General features: G+C 28.0%; 2 protein-coding genes and 1 long non-coding RNA gene across 4 annotated transcripts; 2 read left to right on the plus strand and 1 right to left on the minus strand.

Annotated features, from left to right (window-relative positions):
- Positions 1–139: 139 nt before the first annotated feature.
- On the plus strand, positions 140–13,213 carry LOC132924651 (uncharacterized). Of its 2 annotated transcripts, none has more exons than XR_009661356.1 (2): positions 140–280; positions 12,826–12,903. XR_009661356.1 is itself a non-coding variant. In XM_060989079.1 (2 exons), exons 1-2 carry the CDS (start codon positions 11,117–11,119, stop codon positions 12,991–12,993), a joined length of 474 nt encoding a protein of 157 aa, XP_060845062.1. In that variant the 3' UTR covers positions 12,994–13,213. The 2 variants fall into 2 exon arrangements, 1 of the variants encoding a protein (XP_060845062.1); XM_060989079.1 differs by lacking the exon at positions 140–280 and adding an exon at positions 11,117–11,422 and having other exon boundaries at positions 12,826–13,213.
- On the minus strand, positions 3,922–8,920 carry LOC132924650 (tubulin beta chain-like). Its single transcript, XM_060989078.1, has 5 exons — positions 8,864–8,920; positions 8,621–8,729; positions 8,290–8,485; positions 6,878–7,037; positions 3,922–5,262 (listed from the first exon to the last, which is right to left on the minus strand). The coding sequence occupies exons 1-5, from the start codon at positions 8,918–8,920 to the stop codon at positions 4,465–4,467; spliced, it is 1,320 nt and encodes a 439-aa protein (XP_060845061.1). The 3' UTR covers positions 3,922–4,464.
- An 8,993-nt stretch (positions 13,214–22,206) lies between the features above and the next one.
- LOC132926815 (uncharacterized) lies at positions 22,207–26,489 on the plus strand. The gene is made up of 2 exons (XR_009661536.1): positions 22,207–22,444; positions 26,099–26,489. It is a non-coding gene; the product is annotated as an uncharacterized LOC132926815 (long non-coding RNA).
- Positions 26,490–26,739: the final 250 nt, after the last annotated feature.

The raw sequence follows: 26,739 nt of genomic DNA on the forward strand, positions 1-26,739 counted from the left end.
TTGTGCCGTAGATAAATAACAACAACAATAATAATAATAATAATAATATTAAAACGATATAGATAATAACCGGTGCGACTGCTGCGACTTTTCCCAAGACGGTGTCGGGTAAAGAATAATAATATAATAAACGTTCGACGACTACCACCTCTGTACAAACTACAAGTACTACTCGCCTATTACTGCCGTAATAGTCGTGACGTCGACGTCTGCTGAACAGTAACATAAAATAATACGAGAAACAAAAAAATGCGACCGTTCCAGTGTTCTACGTCACTAGGTACCTATTTGTTCTTTACTTCTGAACGCATATTTTTGTCTCTGCTCGTCGCGTATTACAGTGTGTGGTACGAAATAGGAGAAACGTTCGTGTGTCGTACGATACTGTATGATATTATATTGGGTAGAGGCTCGGGTAGCCCGCGACTCATTTAACGTAATATTGTGGTATGTTATGAGTTACTACGACGGTTATTGTCTAGGTAAATATGTCAGACTAGAACAATGATGTTTTGATTGTCCGAATTTAATTTCTTGTACACCTATAATTATATACTTTGTATTGTACTTTGTAACGTGTTAACAGACAACAGTATTTAAAAACCTTATACCTGTCGAGGTAGCTCTTGTTTCTTAGTGTCAGTGTCATGACTACTGAGTGTGCTTTGCACACATGTCCCGAGCTTAGGACCTAATGGCTTCATAATCATTTTCATAGTCATACTTGATGAGTGATGACTGTGTTTCTCTTATTCTTTTACACGCTACAACGTCCATACCACTGACCCGTGACATTGTATTCGGTGTGTAGTCCATGACATAAAGTTTATATTTCTGTTTATTTCTGTTTTGTATTCAGATAATGAAATTTAAATGTCTTTCATCGTGACTCGTGGTTAATGTGAAAGATGTATAATATGTTAAATATATACCTGATTTACAGCTTCTTTTTTATATTATCTAACCTCTAACCTAATGAAAATGTGATGGTAAATAAATACAATAACAATTTAAATTGTCCCTTTGGAAAATATTTATTTGTATAATTATTAATTTATTATTATTTCTATAATATGAATATTCTCATCTGTAGAAATATTTTTATAAACTTATTATTATTTATATTTAGCACTTCTATTAACAAAAATAAAAACAAGAAATATAAATTTATAACAAAAAAGTTATTTTTTTTACCTACTTAATTATTTTTTTGTAGGTACTTTGCATGTAATACTGATAAATGGAAAGAACTAGCATATAAGTAGGTAACAATAAGCGACAAATTGTGTAGAATTATTGATAGAAAATATTGTATATTTGTACTCTCAAGTATATATATTAAGTACTTAGGTACTTAATTGGAATTTATTGTAAATTAAAGAGTGTCTTTTATAATAATGTTCCACTATGATATAACAAATATTACTGATATTTACAGCTAAATATATTTTAATTTAAATCAATTAATTTTTATTAATTTTTTTCCAATGTAAAATCCTAAACACAGAAAAAATAAAATAATAATAATTATGTATATAAAAAAAAATACAAGTTATATATTTTTCTTTTATTTATCATATTTAATTATACATAAATTATAATTTATAAGTTAATTAATTAAGTATGGATTTTATAAATCAAAATAATTATATAAAAGTATAATAAAACATTTAAAATTAATTTTGTTTGTTGAATTTAATATGGTCTACATTAAAATTTAAAATGTTGGTTAAATAAAAATTATAAAAGCTTTACTTATAGAAAAGTAATACCTATAATTATATATATATATATAATTTATAACATATATATATATGTATTATACAAGATATAAGATGTCAATAATCTTTATACAGATAATTCATACACCAACAGGACACAACTAAACTTTGTCTAAATACCAATACATAAAAACTATTACCAACAAATGAAGTAGGTACATAGGTACAAGGTACAACAAAAGTAACAAAGTAGAAGTATGAAATGAGTATTAATAGAAAACAATGGGAAAAATAGGTAACTAGGTAAGTACCTAGCTTAATAATTAATCGTGGTCAATACGGTACCTAAGTGTCGAATGTTACTCATCATTATTCATTGTATAAGTCTGTTTACATAATACACGTGTTAAATTTGAATTCAATGATGAATCATTATATTCATCAATCATTACATATTATGAAGAACGATTTTGAGAAAAGACCGTCAGCCAATCTATATTTTAAATAATTTATTTTATAATTAGTAATATGATAAATTGAATTAATTTTGACTGAAAACAATACATCTATACTCTATACCTGAATTAATTTTAACTTCAAATTTTTATAAAAAAATAATTGTGATAACAAATTGTTTTAGAATTTTCGGATCTTATAGGAACTACTTATCTATAAGTAACTTTGCATTAAATTTCTTAATCTTATGTATGAATAATTATTTCATGAATTTTTAACTAAAAATGATTTGCTAAATTTATTGATTAAACATTTTAATTTCAGTTGCTTATAAAATTTTGTAGCATTTCTTATGTATTAAATTAAAATTCCTCTAAAGCAATATTTTCTATAAGATTCATTTGTTGTTTATTAACTATGATTTACTCTTTTAAAAATTGAAAATTTCTTCGTTTATTCTCGTATTTACACTTCAATTGAATTGTTCTATAATTTTACTATCCAGTATCCTCATTATCGGTTAGGAATATTTTATGTTTTGCTAATTTTTGACGAATTTTCGTTAACTCAATAAAATTTAAATTTTATATTCAATTTAACTTTATAGATTCTGTATGAGGTTAGATGATTTGACGTATTGTCAACTGATCACAGATGGTCATTCATTTAGCTTACGGTTATTTGAAAGTTACAATATTCTATCTTGTGGTTATTTGATTAAACAGTAAACTGAATTCCCAAATTACGAGTATATTATTTTGATTGCCAATTGTTATGCTTATCTAATTTCTTTTATATCTATATAATGTAATGAGTTCAAAATATAGTTATATTTAAAATTGTTTATTAGCAAGTTATGTTATGTTTGGTTGCAGTCGATTAATTTAGAGAAAAAAAGTACCTATGTTAATTTTGATTGTATTATTAAGTATCAAACTTCTTTGAGAAAAAAAAGAAAAACTCTCAGATGAAAATTTGAACTTGCGTTGGGCAATGAGTTAAAAATAAGGTATACGGTTCTGATTTAATATTAGTATAAAAATGAATATATCGTATTTAAATTGATATTCTTAGCTTATTACTTTATATATATATTTATTATATGTAATTTTAATTCGGGGAGTAAATGAGAGAGCTTTCTTTTACCTTACCTTTTACGAAACTTGTTGGTTGAAATAATCTTCTTGAGTTTTGAATGGATTAGGAATTAATACAAAAGTAAATGATGAACAATATTTTAATTTAACAAATTAATAACATGATACAATTCAGATACATGAACAGTGATAGGATATTGACCGTGTGTGCGACGAGCGCCTTACTGAATATTTCTTGTGTTTTTAATGTTTTTATAGAAGATTTTGTGGGATGCTGCCTATGCTATCTATTAATTAATCTCACAAAGCATCTGTGTATTGTGAACATGACATTTGATAATAAATTATTCATTTAATTTATCTACTTAATTCTAAATGTTAAAATTAATTATATTATAGTATAAGAAAATGTTATATTAAATTATCTATAATTTGTTTACTTAAATTGCTAAATGTTAAAATCAATTAAATCTAATTAATAAATTAATAAATTAATAATGATAATGATATATTATATATTATATTATATCATTACAATAATTCGCAAGACTCGTATTATTCAGTTTTTAATCTACTTTTCTACAATAGTCTTTAGTTACGAACTATACCTACTATCTATATATTTACTTATTTTTATTATATAGTATTAATTTTTAGATACTGAGCGGAACAAAGAATGTACCCACCTACTGATTTTAAAAATATTTGTTTTTTGTCTGTATACACGATAAGTAACCGAAAAATGGTTTGATTGTTAACTTTGCGGTTGGTTTCAGATATCAATTTGTACCTTTGTACTTTCAAGTATTAATATATTAGTATTTTTTTAAATAATCTGGGAAAACAAGCAACACATATTGAGTAAAACAGGAGTTTTTACGCAAATCTATAGTATTTGACAAAATCGATTTTGTTTTCGTACTTGTAACAATTATAGCGCACCAAGTGCTATAATAATATGTGACGCGAATTATCGTCGTCCAGTATATATATATATATATATATATATATTGTAAGCGTACAGTATATACAGAACCATTATACGGTCTGTAACTGTCGTCTGTCAACTGTGCTGTAGCAGGTAAATAGGTAATATATCAATAATAGCGGTGGTAAAATTGTAGCATAATGTATTTTACGTCTGTCACACGCCAAGACGCAGTAACACAACACGCCTACAACGACGTTCATTATTCTTCGTCTTCGATGTCCAGTTCTTCGACGGTCGCCTCCTGGTACAGCTGGTACTCGGACACCAGGTCGTGCATGTCGGCCTCGGACTCGACGAACTCCATCTCGTCCATGCCTTCGCCCGTGTACCAGTGCAAGAACGCCTTCCGCCGGAACATGGCGGTGAACTGCACGGACACCCGTTTGAACATCTCCTGGATGGCGGTCGTGTTGCCGACGAACGTGCCCGACATCTTGAAGCCCCTGGGCGGTATGTCGCACACGGCCGTCTTGGTGTTGTTCGGTATCCACTCGACGAAGTTACTCGAGTTTTTCGTCTGCACGTTGAGCATCTGCTCGTCCACCTCCTTCATGGACGTGCGGCCGCGGAATATACACGCGGCGGTCAGGTACCGGCCGTTCCGGGGGTCGCACGCGGCCATCATGTTCTTGGTGTCGAACATCTGCTGGACGAGTTGCGGCACGGACAGCGCCCTGTACGGCTGACCGCCGCGGGACGTGAGCGGCGCGAACCCGGTGATGAAGAAGTGCAGCCGCGGGAACGGCACCATGTTGACCGACAGCTTCCGGAGGTCGGTGTTCAGTTGTCCGGGAAACCGGAAGCACGTGGTCACGCCGCACATGACCGCCGACACCAGATGGTTCAGATCGCCGTACGTGGGCGTGTTCAGCTTCAGCGTCCGGAAACAAATGTCGTACAGCGCCTCGTTGTCGATGCAGTACGTCTGGTCGGCGTTCTCTATCAGCTGGTGTACGGACAGCGTCATGTTATAAGGTTCCACGACGGTGTCGGATACCTGTACAACGCGTCGATAAACTTTCGTGTAGATATCTCGTTATTTATACTGTTTCATGTACGATTAGTATACGTATAGGACTCAGAAGTTATAGGAGCTAATATATGAGTAATGAGTATAGCTCTATATTATAATATATATATATATATGAATTATAGTAAAAATATGCTTAAAAAACTCGTGCAAACAAATATTTAGTTTCTGTTGTTTTTGGTATACCTACATGTTGATTATGAAAAAAATTATTTATAAATGTATAAATTATACATTATTGATATCGTTTAATTTTACTATATTAAAATCTTTTATTAAATATTTGAAAAATCCGATGTGTGGAGAATTGTTTGCCGGGTTAACAGAATGTGATGGTTATTGAATCGAGAAATATATTATCCGTTTAAATAGTATTCACAAAAATGTATTTGAAATATTTTTGAATTTGTAGGCTTAAATAAGTTATAAAATAAAAACATCATTTTTTAGAAAATGTTTATATTTATAGACCTATACCTACATCTTAATAATTGTTATAAGAATGGATTTCTTGCTATGAATTCTACTATAAATTGAGCACATATAAACACAAGTATGGAACTCTTACAACTTCCGAGCTCTAATTATTATTATTATTAATATGAACGAGGGTAATTTATAACAACCGTTATTAGGTACGTACAGACTGCCGGTAATCACGCAGGACTGGCAGGCAAGGCAGGCACGAGGACACTACTCTAGATACCAGTGATGTTCGGGGCCGAATTTGTTCCTAATATAATATATATTACACTAATTTGATAAAATAGACCTTATTTAATTGCAGTGCTCATTCATTGACTCCCGAGTTATTAAGTTTTTTTTTTTAAATAATAAAAATTAATAAGAGAAAACAGAAAACTACAGCTTAATATGCTGTTGCATTGTATTATATATTTATAATTCTTCTTCTAAAAAAAAATGATTTTAAAATAGGACTAATTTATTATGTTTAAGAATATTTTATAATACAGTTTATGTTTTAACGATTGAGTCACAATTTTTTGCCAGACAAGCAGTTCAAAATTTATAAAATTTGAGATTTTGAACGTAACGATAAATTTATTGATCTTATATTATGACGTGTGATTTTATTTATTTATTTTTTTGTGTGAGTACACACAAATCTGTCGATAAAATGTTACATATAAAATGAGATCTACTTTGCACTTAAAACTAATCTAAACTTCTTAACTTTTCTTTTTATTTCTAAGTTTTAAATATTTAATACAAGATTCTTTATAAAAACGAATCAAAAAAATATTGTATTACAAATTTTAAATGTTAATGTAAAAACTTAAAAAGTTTACAAAATAAATCTTTTTAACCGTAGCTGGGCCTATATCATTACTGAAAATCGGGCCTGGGCGAATTATTACATTATTAATATACATACATGTAATGGTGAATGGTGATGTATTATTTTACCATTACAACGAATTTTTTAATTTCTACTTATTCTGTATCAAAAATGTACATAATGTTTGGACCTCCTTACACTAGTACAGGACAAGTTTAGATATAGCCGTATAGTATAGGTGTATATATAGTAACTCATCGATCGATAAACATAATATTATACCTTTGGCGATGGGACGATGCTGAACGTGGAAATCATGCGGTCCGGGTACTCTTCGCGGATTTTTGCTATCATAAGCGTACCCATCCCGGCACCAGTACCGCCACCCAGCGAATGGGTCATTTGGAACCCTTGGAGACAATCGCAATCTTCGACTTCTTTCCTGAAATAAAACATTTTTGCTTTTAGTTATTTAATTTTTTCTGAGATTTTTCAAATAGTTAAGGTAGTTGACAGATGTACAATAATACGGTATAAGCTACACGTCATTAGGAAATCTTGCAGGAAACAATAACATAACGAAGAGTATACATTTAGCAATATGGTTTTAGCATTTAGTACATTTATTAATCTACGATAGGAAGTTTTAACCTCAACAATTTCATGTTATTTTTAGATTCTGAGTGGAGTGATGACTGTATTGATTTTACAATGAAGTGCTTTTTTTTGTGTATAGTTACTAAGTATATGAACACGTTAAACGTTTAGATTTTCAAAAAATGAAGGGTGGTTTCTGTTAATAAATGGGATTTAGTTTGCATTTTAAAGAGGTTAAAAAAGTAGGTACTTTTTTTTATTACCGGAAAATACAATAAAAAAATAGGGAAGAACGGGAATTTTTACGTAAGTCTAATTTTTGTTGTCAAAATTCGATTTTGTTTTTTTTTTTTGTATAAAACTCCAGAAAAAACATAACCAAAGATACTTAATATTTTCACAAAATGTATTATCTTAAATATTTTAAAATATTTTAACTCTTTTTGTGTTTTTATAATTATCAGAAGTTTTCGATTATTTTTATGTTTTTTTGTAGAAATGCTAGAAAATGTAATATAAAGCCCCTCATAAATTGCTATTTCCTAAATTAAATTTTTATTAATTTTTATAAGAATTTAATGTTAGAATTTTTACAAAGTTAACAAAAATTGGACTGCAAATTATTTTGTAGTTAAAAATTCATAAACATTTTGGTTTACATATCTAAGATTTGAAAATGTAATACAAGGTTTTTATAAGTTTTTCAATCTTTGTATCTATAAAAAAAACTGTTCTACCTGAAAGCCAAATCAATATTTTATGAGCATTTGACACATTAAAAATATATAGTTAATAACCACCCGTAAAATAATTATTTCTCCGCAAGCAATGTTATTGTGTTGTATTTATAAAAATAACATGGTTTAGAACATGGGAATACTCAAATAAAACATGAACCTATACTAGTATGTATATAAAAGGTATATAAAATAAATTGCCACATTGTGTATAATGTATCTAATCGGTTTAGATTTTTTTTTTGCCGCAGTTTACATATCGACTTTTAGAAAAGGTGTAATTTTGCCGCAGTTTACCATCCCCCTTTATTTTTACCTCTCAGGCGCCTCTTGCCTCTATATAATAATCCAGTCGCATACCTGATTACGTCGAACACAGAATCCATCAATTCGGCACCTTCGGCATAATGCCCCTTTGCCCAGTTGTTGCCCGCACCAGATTGTCCGAAAACGAAGTTATCCGGTCGGAATAACTGACCGTACGGACCCGACCTCACCGTGTCCAAGCTACCGGGTTCCAAATCCACGAGTACTGCTCGTGGCACGTACTTTCCGCCTGATAATTTCGCACACAAGTATCAGGTTTAGTAGTACCGTTTGAACGGCATTATAATAAAATATTATCGGAATAATTAACAGCTATCGAACAACAACAATAATAAAAGTTTTAGTATTCACTCCCGAGTCTTACCAAGCGCCTCGGTGTAGTAGACATTTATCCGTTCCAACTGCAAATCGGAACTCCCTTTATACGTTCCGGTTGGATCAACGCCGTGCTCGTCGGATATCACTTCCCAGAACTATATACAGCGATATAAAAGTCCGCATATTACGTAACAACAGTGTTATAGTATACATTGTGCGTAGACAGATGTCATTGGATTATAATTTATAATAGTTGTCATGTCCGATTATAAAATATTATAATAATTACTTTGGCGCCGACTTGATTGCCACACTGGCCAGTTTGTAAGTGGCAGATTTCCCGCATGGTTTTCAGGTACAATAACTTAAAATTTTAAAATAAGTAAAATTTGTGACGGGCCTAGCCGTATTAATGCAAAAGTAAAATTTATTAGTAATTTAATGTTAAAAATGTGTTTGTAATAAAACGTGTCAATTTAAAACATAATAATTTATTATGTTGCTTATAATTTGTGTGTTTTAAATTTATGCTTGGTAAATGATTGTTTATTAATTTATCGTTGTGGATTTTGAAATTTATCCATAGTAACCGTTATAATTATTTGTTTGCAATAATTATCAAATGAATTAAGTAGGTATAATATATATAAATTGTATATAATAAAAGTGACTTCAATGTATTACATGAAAAATATTTTTAAAATTAAAACAGTAGAATCTCGGTAATCCGACAGATATATCAGACCACTCTACTGCCGGATTAACGAAAACGGAGGATTAATTAGGGTTATTCACATAAAAACACATTTTTACTTATTGAAAAATTAAAAATTAATTTATTAATAACCTTATTATACTTCAACGTTAACTGAATAAAAATAAAATCTAATAGATTTATTCGGGTTTAATCTATTATTACTTAGATTTATCTAAAACGTTTTATCGTTTACGATAGGTAGTAACTTTATATACAAATACATATTAGTACATAAAGGTTAATATAGCCGGATTACTGGACGTATCGGATTATCGAACGGCCGGACTACCGAGATTATGCTACTGTATCTTGTTTTTATATACTATGGGTAATAAGTAATAACTAATAATAATAATATACTATATATTATTATTATTATTACTATCTAATAATTCATACCTCTACAGACAGCCATAAATCAAAATACATTCAATCTTTGCATTTATTTTTTTGAATAAAAAAATTAGCTTTATAGTTTATATACATCACAATGTACATCACAATCAATATCGTTTTTCGCTTTGTCACCAGAAAGATATGTCAGACGTCAGTATTGAATTAATCAATTTTTGGTTTATTTTCAAAGCACCATATATATATATATATATATATTTACTTAATGGTGATAGTAATAATTTTTAATTTATCCAATTAGTCGCTGAACTTAAAATTTAAGACTACCTTATTTCGATATCTGGCGTTCTTAAGCTAAATAAAAACTAATTTGTAAGTGATAGATATGATAAATGGAAAACAGAAACAATATATTTTAGTTGTGGTGATATTTGGTATTGCATATTTTTATAATGTGTACGCTAGTCTTGTATTTTCAAATAGAAGTGTTTTATGCACCGATTCTTCAAAAATAGCTGACTTGTATTTAATTTAAAACAACTTAAAAGACTTATAATTGGGCTATTTTTGGGTTTAAAAGAGTATTTCATAATATTTAAAATGTAATTTTTTAAAGTTATTTGTTAGTATTTAAGAGTTTAGTTTCAATTGGTAAAGAACTCTTTAATAATATTTTTTAGTCTTAAATTTCATATTGCTTTTGAGTTGTGTCAGTCTTGTTCTAGAAGTAGGTGTGAATTATTTAACTGACTATATTATATAGGTACGATATTATTTTGAAACCTAACCTATCCATAAAAAGTCTTTTGGTTAACTGTAGAGTATTAAGAATTGTAATTATAATTATTAATTACTAACTGTATGAAAATGTTTCTTGTACGATGTATCAATACAGATTTGTGACATGTTTTAACAGTTTTTCAGTTTTTAAAATTTTAAATCACAGTGGAATATAATTTAAACCAAGTTTAAACCGTTTAAACTTGAACTAAAATTCACACAGTTTCCATAAATAATCTTTAATATAGTTACATATTGGTCGAATTAAGTCATAATATACATAATATATTAAATAATATTTGGATTTTATTGTTCATTAAAAATTTGCTGTGTATCATTAAATTTATTTCAAGTTTAACATCTAGTAATTAGTATCAAACGCATTTATAAAAAGTAGAGACGATGAGCATAAGAGAATACCTATTTAGGTATTCTTAATAACTGGCCTTACATACCTATATACATTTTATTATTATTTTTTTTTAACTTTTCGAATGTTGACGATCAACTAAAAATAATTGGTTTCTAACGTAACACGTTCCGGTATTATAAATACAACAACACTCAAACAAAAGCAGTTTTCAATAAACCTCACTAAAGCAAAATAAAGCACAATTCAATTCAGCAATACAATTTTAAATCGAAAATAACATGGACACAAACCAATACGAAAAACAATGCGAACAACAGAATTTGATGAACACACTGAAAGAGATTCAAAGAGAAAACACGAACAGAAGAATAAATTGTGGGCAGGCGAATCCGAGTTCGGGCCCAAAGAAACGCACTCCTTGCTGTACGTTGTCGCCCGTGACGCCGACTCCCCTGATCAATTCCAACGTTTGCGAAAGACAGAGATTGCCGAACAGAAATTTTTGCACCACCGTCAAAAACGAATGTGACGTGTCTGAATTGACCGAGTACGGAAAAGGATTCATAGCGAACAATGGAAAATTGGTGAATAGAGATAATAATAATAATATTTTATTGGCCAAGAAATTACAATTTTTATATAACATAGTTAAATGGCCCATCTCATATTTAAAAAAAAAAAAAAAAATTTCAAAATCACGGAAACTCTGGGTGTTAAACGTATATTATATCTATATAAGACATAGAGATTATTGATAATAATAAATAACTCAACTCAACGCGTGCGTATACGCATTTCCGGCTTTTGTCATTGAGTATATAATTTATCGTATGATACTACTCTATACAGTGTACACCTAATGGTACCTATATTATGTACTGCTATAATAATATTAAATTATACGACGTTGGTATGATGATATTATTGTCGTATATTAATGGCCACTGACAATTATTATAATAGGATGGCAATTGATTTAAATATAGCACTATACGTATTATACCGAGGGCAGAGCACCTATTGGGATGGCACTTGTCTCCCCCCGTGGACAAATAATATTAACTTATAATTTATTATTCTTGTCAAAATTAATCGCATTTAACGTACTATTAAGATTGGAATGAAACGAAAAAATTGTAGCTCTTATTTACCACTACTAAATAATACGCATTTGATTATGTATGACTAAATATTTTATTTATTATTTTTCACTGTACTTATTAAAATACATTTAGTTAATTATATTTTATATACAACAATACAAATAGACAATAGTCATTTTAATGCTTTAGCTTACATTTTGAGATTTTTATTTCTCTCCCTTCCGCTATAATTTTACCTATGAATACCCAAGATAAATATTTCATAATATTCTCGATCTGAGACAAATGGATAGGTCGTTTGTGCAATATTATTTTATTCGGGCTATCCGACGTTAAAACGCATTCTAAACATTGTTGTATATAATACAATAAAAAAATTAATGTTTCAAGTTACCGCGTACTGCATAGAAAAATTAGCCGAAGCGATTTTAAACGTCCCTTTGGCCTTTACAGTACCAATATTTGACATTAACAACATAAACGACGGTTTTTTCCAAAAATTAAAACTCTTAGATATTTTTCATACGCGTTTCAGTACTTGTATAGGTATAACCACTGCTTTCGGTTTACTACATTTGTCGTAATAGAAGTTTACTGTAAGTATGCAAAGGGTTATTATTGATTTAGATAACTTCGGATATCCGATATCCTTGTTCTGATAAAACTATAATACTATTATACATATTAAAAAGCTAAACATATCAGCAACCCGAATAAAACTAATGTATTATTATTTATTATTGTTATTATTATTTGTGTCTAAATGGATGCATCCATCATTTGGTCTTGTTCATTATAATATTCTATACTACGGAATAGTACATGTATTGTTGTTTATAGTGTTACCTTAGACTGACTAAATAACACAATGTTTCTTATTTCAGGCTTCGAGATGTGTGTGTGTAAAATTCAACGGTCTTCAAGACTCGTGTCGGCATCCTGGGTGTTACAACAAGGACGGATGTTTGGACAATCCGTTCCCCACGTGTCCACCAGCACAACAGTGGAGAATGGATTACAATCCAATCAAAAGGAAAAACAGTAGATGCTAAGATACCCAACCAGCTGTACACTATACCAAACACTTAAACAATAATAAAAAAACACTGTATAAAACGTACGATATCTACTACACTACTGTAGTAATGCTAACCTAACCGAGAAGCACATATTAAAATTATTATCATAAAAAAAAAAAAAAATAATAATTTTAATTTAATTTGCCCATTATGATTAGGTCTTGATATAGCTTATTTTTTTTTTTAAATCGAGTATTATGTTTTATTAGAACACAGAAAGTCTACTTTATAAATTTATTATTATCATAACCAAATGTTTAAGCAAGAAAAAAAAACAAGTCTGCTGTGATGGGGTCGGGATGATAAACTCCTGATACGGTATGCCACCTTTTTTTGTTAACTAAAGTTTAGCAAAACGTGAATATATTTTTATTTGATTGTTTAATGTTGCATATAATGAAAAGAATTCTATATTATTGAAAAAAAAAAAAATTAACATTTATAAAATATTGGAACTCATTATTTCCAAACATTATATTTTGTATCTACTTTAAAAAGTGGATAATTTCATATAAATTCAATTGTTACTTCAACATACAAAATATATAATCGTATAGAAGAAAATTACTTTCTTATAGATGATACTATTAAATGCTGCTTGTGTTTTATAAAAATATTTAACCTAAAAAAATAAAATACTGACATTAAAATATGAAGTAAATTTTTTTTTAAATACCTATGCATGACAGTTTTTTGGGAGTAACCAAATTGGTTCCCGTTTGGCCGAATTGGTTCCCGTTTGAAAAAGGTATTTTATTAAGTTGAGCCGAATTGGTTCCCGTTTGCGTACAGGTAATTTTTAATTTACTACAAATTGTTGCGAATCGTTCCATTCAAAGCTGAATAAAGAATTTACAAGTGCCCATCCTAATATATTTTATTTTATGGAAACTTTAAATAGCATTCAAACATTAAATTACATAAAATTTCGAAGTATTAATACTAGAAAACTAACTAGCAAACAACAAAAAAACAACAAGTACTTGGAAAATTGTATGACTGATTATATTAATAAGACTATAGTTGACTTCCAAATCAACGATTTAAAATTGTATATATTCTATCTTTTTTTTTATAACACACATTAACGCACATTTTTAACCAAGCCTACTTTTAAGTTGACAGTCCTAAGCTTGTAAAATTGAGAAGGAAAATGTGCGTAATTAAACGGGAACCAATTCGGCTTAACTTAATAAAATACCTTTTTCAAACGGGAACCAATTCGGGATGTGGGGTTGGAGCTCGGGAACCAATTCGGTACCAGCCAGTTTTTTTGGTTTTCAAATAACACCTAATTTATAAATTAAGCTTTTCATCGTCAATTAAACTAAGAATTTATAACAAAAGATATTAAACAATAGATTTGATTATTTTCTAAAAATATATTATACCTACATGAAGTTATTGATATGAAAAGTATAAAATATAGTGTTATTTACTCGTGAAATAAATTATTGTAATGAAAAAACGGAGTAAATCAATTTAATTATATCTAAAATATCTTATTGTACTCGTATATTTAGAATATCTTGTTAACATAAAATATGAACTTTGATGTTTTCAAACTTAATAAACTCAATATTATATATATATTAATTATTGAACGATGAAGAAAATAATTATTATAATAAAACAGCGTCATATTATGACTATAGTTTATTCGCAATAATTTTGGGTGTCGGTGGTTAGATTATCATTTTTAATTAGAGTTTTTCGTCTTTGTAAATCGTTATAGGCACATGTTTTAATGAGCATTATGTTCCGAGTTTTTTTTTTTTTTTTTAATTGTCCATTTATTACAGAAACAAAGGGAGCAATTAGTTTGTGCACATTTGACATTTTTTACCTGAAAATTGATGACTCATTTGTGCACTACATAAACACTACGTAAACACATATTTTGTGTTTTTAAATTTGAACTCTTTTTAAGTAGTTTAATTATCAGTACAAATTATAAATTTTCGAATATTCTGTAGCAATATAAGTTTATCTTACAATAAAAATGTATCATTAGCAGAAGAGTACTATACCTAGGTATATCAAAAATAATCGTCGTGTATTAAACATATAGATAATAAGATATTAGTTGGTTTCAAACTTTTAAACAGTGTTGTTCGCCAAAAACGGTACTACTCGTATAATTACTATTATAACTATGGATTTCCAAGTTTGTAATGTTTTTGAAACGCTTCGAGGTAAAAAGTGTATAAATGTAGATAGTTATAAATTTAGTGAATATCGAATTTTAAAATCTGGAGATACAAATTTTAAGTGTATAAATAGGCGCGCAAACGAGTTGTACCTTTATTATTTAAACCTAATATAACATTATGTGTGCGCAAACGAGTCGTACTCGAAACAAAAATTTCTGTGATAGTATTTTGTGTTTGTTTACTGAAAATCTTGGTCGCATTGTAAGCTGTTTTAGATTGTTAAAGTTGGCGAGTTAAATTATTTATTTGTTAGGTAAACTGTTGAAATTAAACAAAGCGACCGGTATAATTATTAACGAGTATATACGTACGATTTTACACTATGATTTTAGTACAATTATTATAAATTATTATATTGTAAATAAAATTATTATTATTGTTTATGTGACACATTCGTATTTACGGGTGTAGCTGTAGTACGCCATCTGGATATATATATATATATAATATATATTACAATAAATAGACGTCAGTCGAGTTACGCGACCCGTTGCTATTGTACGATCATTGTTGTTCCAATTAATTATTATCGTTATTATAATACAGGTATGTATTTTCATAAATATAATAATAAATAATAATAATAATAATAATTTTTTTATTACACGTGCCATCGTCAAACAGGTTAGGACAGACACTCGAGTATGAGAGTATAATATAAAAGCAGCGCGTTTGAATAGTTTAAAATAAATACATTGGCAGTTGTATAGACATATAATTAATTATATATATTAATGATTTTATAATACAAATGTCAATAAGTTAGAAAATTTATTTTATTATAATTATTAATAAATTTATTTCGTGTGACTTACATTGTTACGCAAAGATAACTGAAAATGTATCTAGAAAAAGATGAAAGATAATATAAAAATAAATTCATCTAGATAAAAATAAAATATATAACACTACTTAATACTTATATGGATACAAAAAAAGATAAAAATTTTCATTTGAATTTACACACACTATTATTATAGAAGTATATAGGGAACATACTTTATTATATTATAAAATACTATATATTATTATATTATATTACTATAATATTACCCTAAACACCATGCAAAACTAAGCATAATTTATTTTAAACATACTATAGGTGTTATAAATTTACTCGTACATATGCGTACTTGAATTTTAACTTTAAATATAATATAAGAAAGATAATAATAGTTATACAAATTATAAAGAAAAACAAAATTATTAAATATTAATTTACAGTAACAACCTTGTTATCTAGCTGTTATAATAAACAATTTATTTTAAAACAATATATATATATATATATATATATTAAATGAATCCCAGAATGACTTCTCTATCAATTGTTTTGGAAATATCATTTTCCATACTAATGATTGCTAAATATTGTTAAATCTATTTTGCAACATAAATTACCTCAACCATGTTTTTGTTCTTCTCATTGTGAAAAACTACGTTCACATGTAGACGAACTTATGGTTTTTATTTGCATTCCAACAATAATTTAAAAGTTAATATTTTACTTATATTATTTTTGAGGGGGCTAAGCCCTTTCAAGCCCCTACAATTTCCGCCTATGAGCAGTGTACAGTCGATTCGTACCTAATAGAAAACACGGAAAACCAATCCGTAAAACCCCCTGTAATTCTCACAAAAAACGACGAATATTGATTTGGCCCATTATCGCGAGTTGGCTATCTCTAGTATATTGTCCGCATCTATTCGCACGACGAATAAAATAAGGGCAGTGCGCTCTACGCGGAGTGTTGGTCGGTCGCGAGTTGGCCAACGATGATCATACGCCACCGACAGAGTGCAGCGTTCGAGCTGAATAAAACCGTGCATTCGCTTTTGATCGGAGAAGCCCATTTTTGTCGTGTATAAAAAATACAGCCGAACAGTATAGATATCCGAAAGACTTCGCATCTTTTATATCAGCGAGAACGCTCGCGATAGTCGACGTCGGGCCACAGGCCCACAGCCGCGCAGAATTTTAGCAGAGATCCGTATTCGGCGTATTCTGTAATACTTCAATGTTGCTTCAAGTAGTAGTAGTGTAGTGTACTTATAGGATAGGTACTGAAACTATACTAAAATGCTACTTCGTTGGGCGTTTCGGCTAACGTCCGGTGACAACAGAGGAGTTAGTAGTAGATCCGACGACTTAGACTTAAGTAGGTACATTAAAAACACAAAATTGATTTTGCGTAAAAATTCACTTATTCCGATTATTTTGAAGGGCGTGTACCAGTTGCCTTCAAAAGTAGTTTTTTATACCAATTCCCCCCGAACTACCTAGAGCAAAATGCACCAGTTTCCTTTATTATATACAAGATTATAATAGGTTTATAATGCCAATCCATAAAATAGGAGAGGTAAATAAGTTAAATAATAATAATGTTTATAATAAAAGGATAAATACAATAATTATAAATGGTATACAATGTAATTTGTCAAAAAAGTAAAATTATATAAAATTATAAAAAAAAATAATATTTTCAATAATATATATAAAGATGTGTAGGTATTGTATTTTTTAACATAAAAAATAGACAGTATAGTAGAGTATATGTATTATGTTTTGTAATAATGACTATAACAGATTTAAAAAAATCTAATCTGCTAGTAGCTAGTATTATTATTTTTATATTTATTTAAAACATTTTCAATTTCGGTTTTTCTTTTTATGTGTAAGCGGGATTATTGGTGATATTTTTTGTTTCTTGTATATTACTCATAGAAATATAAGTAGGTACTCGTTTGAATTTCTTTAAGAACATTTGTGCCAGTAGGTGAGCTATTATTATTAATACAATTTTTATTATTTTTAATATACTATAATTATTATTTACATATTTACATCCCCTATTTTACGGATTTGTATATAACAATATGCAAGGGCAATTGATGCATTAGGTTGAGAGCAACTGGTATATTTTTAAAATTCCATAAACCCCCGTCGAGGGCAATTGGTCAACACTCATTTTGGAAAGTGCTAGAATTTTTAATTTTGACTTCTCAATAATACCAACTAAATTCATTGTTCCACCAGAAAAATATTATGTAAATTGTAAATAAATAAATAACATTTATTAAATCGATAATGACGAGGAACTGTAGGGTACTATGCTCTGCAGTACAGAAGATGTCGAATGACGTGTCACTGTAACGGATGAGTTAAATTTTAATTCAATGCCATTACAAAATCATCGTATACGATATAATATGAGTTCGTTTTTAAATATAATTCTAAGCGGCGATGGTCTGCCAGTTTATATATACCTTTCACTAAGTATATCATACCAAATTTCATGATATTATTTTTATTGATATTGTATTATTGCTGCTATTAACGTTATTTATTTTACTGTTGGTTTTACAGTTAGTAGGCGAATTAGATTTTTTCTGAAAACATCGCATTTATTATAATAGTATTTAATTATTATATTAATACATATTTAAACCATATTATTATAATATTATACATAATTGTTACTAAATTTTGAGCCAATACAACTAAGGTTGTGTAACAGTGTGAATAGGTTAGTGGTATAAGCTTATGAATAGGTTAAAGGTAATAACTTAGGTAATACCTAAATTTGATCTATATATTTTGAAAATATTTTGCACGAATTCATAGTATACGTAAAATGTTCGAGTCTCCGCGAATAATATTTTTGAATTAAAACAAAATAATTAAAATCGTTTTTCATCATTTAAATAAGTTATTTTGTCTAAATGTGAACTTCAAATGTCTATGAAAAACAGTTATGACCTGAACCATAATTTAAATATTGGTCAAACTTGCTCATGATGGGCAATTAAATATATGTGTGAAGAAAACAAATTGATAAACAATGTTGTACTTGAGTATAATAACTTTGTAAAACGTATTTTAATTTGGTAACTGGTAAGTGAATGATGTTTTTGACAGTAATAATGTTAAATAATCGATAATTATAAATCATAACTGAGAATCATAAAGAATCAAAAAATTTCTGAAATATACATCTAGAATTCTGCAAATTATTTTAACACCCAACAATAGTGTTAACACTGTGATTTTATGAAGAATCTAATATAGGTACTCGATAAGCCTAATGGAACTCTCCTGATATTCTACGCTACATATTTCATATATCCGTATAGGTATATTATTTTTAATTATGTTTAGTAAAACCACAATTATTATACATTTTCTCGATTAACCATGTCTATGTACATTCCTTGGCTTGTGCTGGGCATACACTGCATAATAATATACACCAGAACTTAAAGCATATAATTAAAACATTTCAATAAATAAATTAAATGGCAGTGTAAATACCGAGACGCGACGGCTAACAAGATTCTCAAAAGCGCGATCACTGAGAGACAAAGCTATACTGGATATTGACGTCACGCGTAGTCCACGCCCATTATAAACGTACGCGTAACTTTCGAAGTCCAATAACTCGGTCAATTTTAATTTGTAATAAAAATCAAAAAATAAGGGTTTTTTTATTTACTGTAAGAGATTTAAATAGTAATAAAAAATATGTTTAGGTCCTAATTTATTGTGTATATTAAATTTTGTTTTTTTTTCTGATTTTTTAGTTCTATTGTATGAGCTACTTAATATGTGGAATAAGTTGAAAATCTGATGAGGAAACTTGTATTCAATTTTCAAATCTTAGATATAAAAATAAGAAGATATGTTGACTTTTTTTAGTTAATCAGAACTCGGAGACGAAACTTTCAGCCAAATTTCATGACAGGTATTTCTTGCAATAATCAAAGCAAAACTTAATTAATGAAATGTATATGATTATGCAATATAATCAATATAATATATTTTATATCATATGCTTATTAGTCAATTTTTGTTTTTTGAATCGTAGGTAAATTGTGATTTCTTTGCAGTTAGCATCATTGTGTTTCACAAATCATTAAACCATAATGTAATTTAGTAATTATAATTAATGACCAATAACTACATGTTTGTAGTACCTATATAGTAATAATTATCATCTGATACAATTTCTTTAAAAATTACCTACTTATATACAAAGTTTATAATGTAAACAACTCGTTATAATATTCAAAATCGCGTGTTAATTGAACGGTTAAAAATTATATTATTTTATTTTTTGGGGCACGTCATGGTGATGGTATTACAAAAGTGAAAGCAATCTCTGTGCACTCGAGTGAGTTTTTTTTGTACCTTCGGTAGATCAAACTACACCTCATGGAAAGTCAGTTCTATAATTCAAAATTACTATTATTGCTTATAATGGACATAATATGCATGCAAAAGTAGTACCTAACACTTGTACAGCATGTGCTCACTTGTTATATAGAAGGTATCTATATGTCATAATTATGTTTTACATTGCACATAATATTAATATTTGTCTGTTGTGAAATATTATACTCCAAAATGTCCGAGTGAAATAAACACTTGATTTAGTATTATTATTATTTATATTATGGGTACTCGTAATTTATTAAACATTTGTGTCTTAGGTATATTATAATAATTAATGCATACATATATAACAATAATAATAATAATATTTTTTCAATGATAGAGGTTGTGATGAATGATAATATTGTTTTGCTGATTAACATGGTGTTATTTGGATTATATTAATAAGTACAGGTGGGGCCAGATACTGAGAGAATGGCGTATTAATTTGAATGCGCGATACATAAATATTTATCTTGAACATATTAAATACTATAAATGTATCAAATCCATCACTTGTACTTATTATTGTTAAAGTAGCATTTACTCGTAGATATGGTGTTATATTTTTATTTAATTTTTATTTAATCTCCAAAAAGATAATGAGACCCATCTATAATGTTTGTTTGGTTCTGTACTACTGTATGTTTATATTGTTATTGTACGGGTACAAATTATTATCTAAAATAAATAAATAAATAAAAATATTACAATAATAATTAATGTAAATTGTCCTTATTCTTATAGTATTATATATTTATATAACTACTTTATATATTAAACACATACTGGATCAATATAATTTATTAAATTAAAATTCTGAGCGTCGTACGAAAGTCGACGTATTATTTACAAAACGATAGTTATTCAGTATTCTACATGTTGATATATCCACGAACACTCAAAAGACATAATGACGTTTTTCGATCTTCTTACATCATGAAATTAAGCCTAATAAGTTGTAGAGAAGAAAAACTTGTCTCAGCTGTAAGACTGATAGATGATTTAATGTACCAAGTATGCAGAGAAGTTGAAAAATTATAGAAAATATATTTTTCATCAGTATGCTGTAGTTTCATTACTCAATTATTAAATTAAATATTTCTTTAAAACAATCTGTAATATCCAATCAGTATGCACAGAGTTAAAGCATAATTTAAAATTAATTTAAAAAATAATAACAATTTGGTTTTGAGTTTGCTACTTACCTACTTTTATTTATAGGATATTTGGATTGATTTAAAACCAGGACTCAGATGTATGCAATATAAATATTTGAAGAACAGAAAAATAAAAGTCGTGATTATGTGATTATTTAAATAAAATGGCTATCAATCATTTATGTTATAGATAAGTAGGTACTTGACATTTATTAACTAATAAAATTAAACTAAGCGTCATCCGTTCGTCATAAAAATAAATGTTTATAATAAAATAGGCTTAATATTATGTGTAATATATATGTATTCAATATCTATATTACATAATATAATGTCAGAATCATTGAGAAATCTTCAAGTATAAGTACCTCAAGTTTTACTTTTAAAGGATACTTATTGCTGTAAGTAAAATGTATTTTCTCCAATTATAAAAACTATTTAATCACACAATTATTAAAAATGTTCATGTAGTTGTAGGTAATTTACGGAGTTTAAACCACGAGGTCAATTATTGGTATATCTAATCGAATTTGTTTAAAATACTGTGATATAAAAAAAATATCACATTATAACAAGGCATGCAGATAAGGTATTTCTAAAATGAATTTAACTTTATTATGTATATTTACGAGTACCTATCTATCTATTGAGTTTGAGTTTTAAATACTCATACATGATCAGGCATAATAGTCAATACGTGTCTTGCGGATGTTAAATTTTGTCTTGAGTGCTTCATATTATGTGATTTGTGTGAGGTCCATCCTTCAAACACGCGGATCATTTAAATAGTATGTGTACTGCGTGTAAGCTGTCAACTCGTCCTTGTTCGTACATGAAACGTAAGTATTATATCAGCAATATTATACGTATTACCTTGCACAATAATTAACGAGTAGAGTATAACTATAAAGTTAAATGTCTTAAAAAATATATATTTATAATAATAGCATTTGAAGTATCTCTTAAAATACTTTATTGTTGTTGTTATTGTGGACATGTATATAATAGCTAATTAGATACTCAAAGGTATTTATTATATTATACAGATCATTTTATTTCGTTTTGATTACTACAAGCCAAATTAGTTTATTTTTCAGATGACAGAGCAAATTTGATTTATATATTCACTGATTCAGTATGTAACAATGACTATTGCACGTCTATTGCAGACATACGATTTCATTTAATACGTCTTGCGATAAAAAATGTGCTTGGAAATCCGTTTAGTCAGTTGAATTGTGTTAATAGATGTGAAAACTGAATTAGTAAATGAGTATAATCATCACACGTGATATTGATGTCCAGGAATCATTAAACCTAAGTTACTAAATATGATAAGTGATAACTAACGAATATTTTCATTTTTATAATAAAGTATTTGAATTAACCTGTTTTCAAAAATATTACCTATCTTTATATTATAGGTATTATATGGCAGGGGTTGCCAACCAGTCGATCGCGACTCCCATTCGTATTTTCTTGAATTTTTGAATTTTTTCTGTAAATTTGTATATCTTTATATCAACGAATATAAAAATTATACTTAGAAAATGCAATAAATAACTATGAAAAACGAGATTATATACAGATATCGAATAAAAGAAGTGTAACACGCATGTACATAATATTATATAATATACATATTTATTTTTATTGACAACCTTTTTTTTTTTTTTTTTGGTCGATCGCGACAACCTAAAAAATCTCGGAGGTCGATTCATTTGTGTAAGCATTTTAAAATAAATGCCGAATATGGACCATAATAAATTATTTGTAATTTAAACGAACCGAATTTTAATCCAATAAAAAGATTATTGTGTAAGGTTAAATATTATAAAACGTAAATAGTGGAATTAGTGTTTAATTTTTTTTGAATAAATTGTACGTTTTCCCCATTATAATAGGGTTTTTAATTTAATCTAATTATAATTACTTTTCCAGAAACAACATACCGGTGCTTAACTTAATATTAATATATTATATTATGTTCATATCGAATATCGTGTATTTTGATTTATTTTAAAACTCTAATTTTCAGTACCTAAACAATAAAATTAATCGATACAGTACAATCAATAGATGACACAATAATACTCACTACTCAGGTATGGGCGTTCTCACGGGAGGGGGATGATATGGGGGATAGATTTTTTTTTAGGTAATATAGAGTTTGCTGTTTAACTAATACTTATGGTGATGATAATCAAAACACTTTTTTGATTCGTAATAATTTTTCACAATAGTCGTATACCAACGTGTAATGATATTGCATCAATACACCTTGATTTGTATACAGCTAGATTACAAGATTACAGAGTTACAAACCAGTGACCACACAGGATTATAACCGCGTAAAATTAAGAAACATTGATATGATTTCGTAAATGTAATATTTTAATCAAAAATATAATATGTTATAATTTAATATATGTTGTTTTTTTTATTATAAGAAAGGGAGTGTGAGGGTTTAGTCCCCACGACTCAATTTTTAATACATTTTCATATCTCCCCCAATAAAAATTCCTGAAAACGTCTTTGTATATTGTACTATAGACTACATTAGTGTTTACGAAATTAAATTAAGAATGGCCAAACTTTAGTTGATTAATGTTAAAAAAAAAAAATAATTATATTTTGTTTATTAAATAAAATAAAAAGTTAAAAAATACAACGTCTTAAAACTATATCTACATATTTCAATGTTTAATTTTCGAATGCCTACCATTTGGATACTATTATGGTTCTTATTCTTTCATTAATGAGCAGCTATCTATATAAACTTAATATTATTATCGTCACGCTATGTAAATATTGATAATAATTAGTATTAAACAAAATGCTTATAAACAAAGATGAAGTAGTTATTATAGCCTTACAGACATTAATTTATTTAGGGTAATTACTACGAGTAATTAGATGATAAATAAATAAATGAAAAAAAAAATCAAGGCAACATAATATTATATTATAATAAAATCATATTATAATAAATTTACAATTTCTAACTGAAAGCGATTCATTGCGGTTATTAAAAATACATAAGATTATTAATTGTACATACTATATTATTATTAAGTACACGAATGATAAATTTATATTTTTATATACAATATATTATCTCAATAACGAAATAGATGATTGCATTTTGATGTATATGGCATGTTTTTAATAAAAGCTCATTTTTCTGTCATTCAAATTAATATAGAATCGATTTAAACATGTTTCGTTGCTTCTATATACAAAAGCGACGCCCAAGAAAATACTTTTGACCTATTTTTTCAACGAAACAATAGGAATCGAACACACTTTGTTCACACCTTTTTATTATGAAGGTACCTACGTTTAGTCTATATAGCAGTTTTACTGTGCAAAATGTGCAGAAATCAACCATTTTAAAATATAGTAAACCTATATTAATATTTAATACTAAATAGAAAATCTTTTTTTCGTAGGCGTATAATAATAATATGGTACGACACACACATTTTTGTTGACAAATTTTTAGAAACCGTTATGAACGCTTATATATTTGAGTCAATTGTCAAGTACCTACTCTTATGGTGCAAAATTTATTTAGCACGAGTACTAACAATATTCATCAATGATTATGGCTAAATGATGAGTATAATGCGAGTAGTTACAATTTTATTAGCTTTTCAATAATATTGCAATATTGCCAATATTGGTACCTATTGTTCTTTTAATGAGTTCTAACGTTTCTTCAATATTCTACATGCCAACACTACAATATACTAGTTGCTAGTATGATGATGGTTATTCATCTATTGGAGTGGTGGTTACCTTCTTTTTTTCGAGCGTGCCATGTAAAAATATTATCTATACCTATATTGTATTCAATATTATAAGAAAAATATTATTGTAATTTTATTGTATAACATTAATGTATTAATATAAAAAAAAAAAAGGTCAGTTTAGATACATAATCATATAATAACATTACTTTGTTAATTATTTATTTTCTTAATGTGATTTTTTTTTTTTTTTTTTTTAATACTACATGCCAATTCGTTGATATTTTGGGTTAGAAAAATATTTTAATTTTTCATGTGCCACTTTGGGAACGCGTGCTATGGATTTGCCATCCCCGATTTACGGACTGGTGCACTAGTGTGAGGAATATTGACGTTTTCGTATAAAAAATAATTTATAATTTCTTTTAATCTAATTATGTTTTGATAATAGACTTATTATTTATTATTCATAAAATATATTCCAAATCGATAAACAAATAAACGTAATTTTATTAGGTCAGCCGTTAACCTCTTTTGTGAAAAGCATATATAAGACGTGAAGTAATAATAAAAAAAAAAAAAAAAAACGTCATGATATCGAATAAAATAAAAAGGTAAAATAATATAGGTACCTATATACTTTTATATATATATTTTATGGTTAATTTATAGCAGGACATATGTTGTAGTCATTTGTGTCTAAACGTTATTAATATTATTATTATTATTACTTTTTTTTAGAAACCGTCATAAAACTTAAATTACATTCAACATATGACGGAATCACATGCACACATTGCACAGTCAGCCATAAAATTCTATGTCAAGAATTAATAAATTTTAGCACTACAAGCGTATGGTAAAAGAAAACATTTTACCCCTACGGAAAATGCATGTACCTCATCACGTTGACTGTTTGTAATGTCAAAGTTCAATTATTTCTTCTATTGCTTATACCACGCACGTCATTGCAAGGGTGACAGGTTGGTGAAATGTTAAAATGACACGTGAATATATGTTTACTTCTTTGTTAAATCTTGTATTGAATGAAAAATGTTTTTATTATTCCTCAATAATTATTAATTTTAGGTATTACTAATAATAAAATATTCAGAGTTACTTTCAGATTTAAGTATTGTTTTTTATTTATGGGATGAGCTTAAGTAGTTCAGTAATATAATACTAAATACTCAGTAATCATATGTCAAAACACAGTTGATAATAATATCTATTTTCGCCGAAGGAATGCGATCACATTAAAATGAACTGATCGGTACATCGATGACAAATAGTACATTGGCGGACTAGTGATGCTTCTATTCCATCAAAACTAATAAAATACAAAACTGATACTAAATAAAAACCCAATGATAAATTTAAAC

This window comes from Rhopalosiphum padi, chromosome 3 (assembly GCF_020882245.1).
Source record: "Rhopalosiphum padi isolate XX-2018 chromosome 3, ASM2088224v1, whole genome shotgun sequence".
NCBI lineage: Eukaryota > Metazoa > Arthropoda > Insecta > Hemiptera > Aphididae > Rhopalosiphum > Rhopalosiphum padi.

Excerpts from the sequence above, each read along its gene's own strand:
- LOC132924650 (XM_060989078.1), bottom strand. The coding sequence starts at position 8,920 with ATGCGGGAAATCTGCCACTTACAAACTGGCCAGTGTGGCAATCAAGTC. Across the intron at positions 7,038-8,289 it reads TCTGTGTTCGACGTAATCAG|GAAAGAAGTCGAAGATTGCG; the intron begins GTATGCGACTGG and ends GTTTTATTTCAG. Across the intron at positions 5,263-6,877 it reads GCATCGTCCCATCGCCAAAG|GTATCCGACACCGTCGTGGA; the intron begins GTATAATATTAT and ends CGCGTTGTACAG.
- LOC132924651 (XM_060989079.1), top strand. The coding sequence starts at position 11,117 with ATGGACACAAACCAATACGAAAAACAATGCGAACAACAGAATTTGATG. Across the intron at positions 11,423-12,825 it reads TAGCGAACAATGGAAAATTG|GCTTCGAGATGTGTGTGTGT; the intron begins GTGAATAGAGAT and ends TTCTTATTTCAG.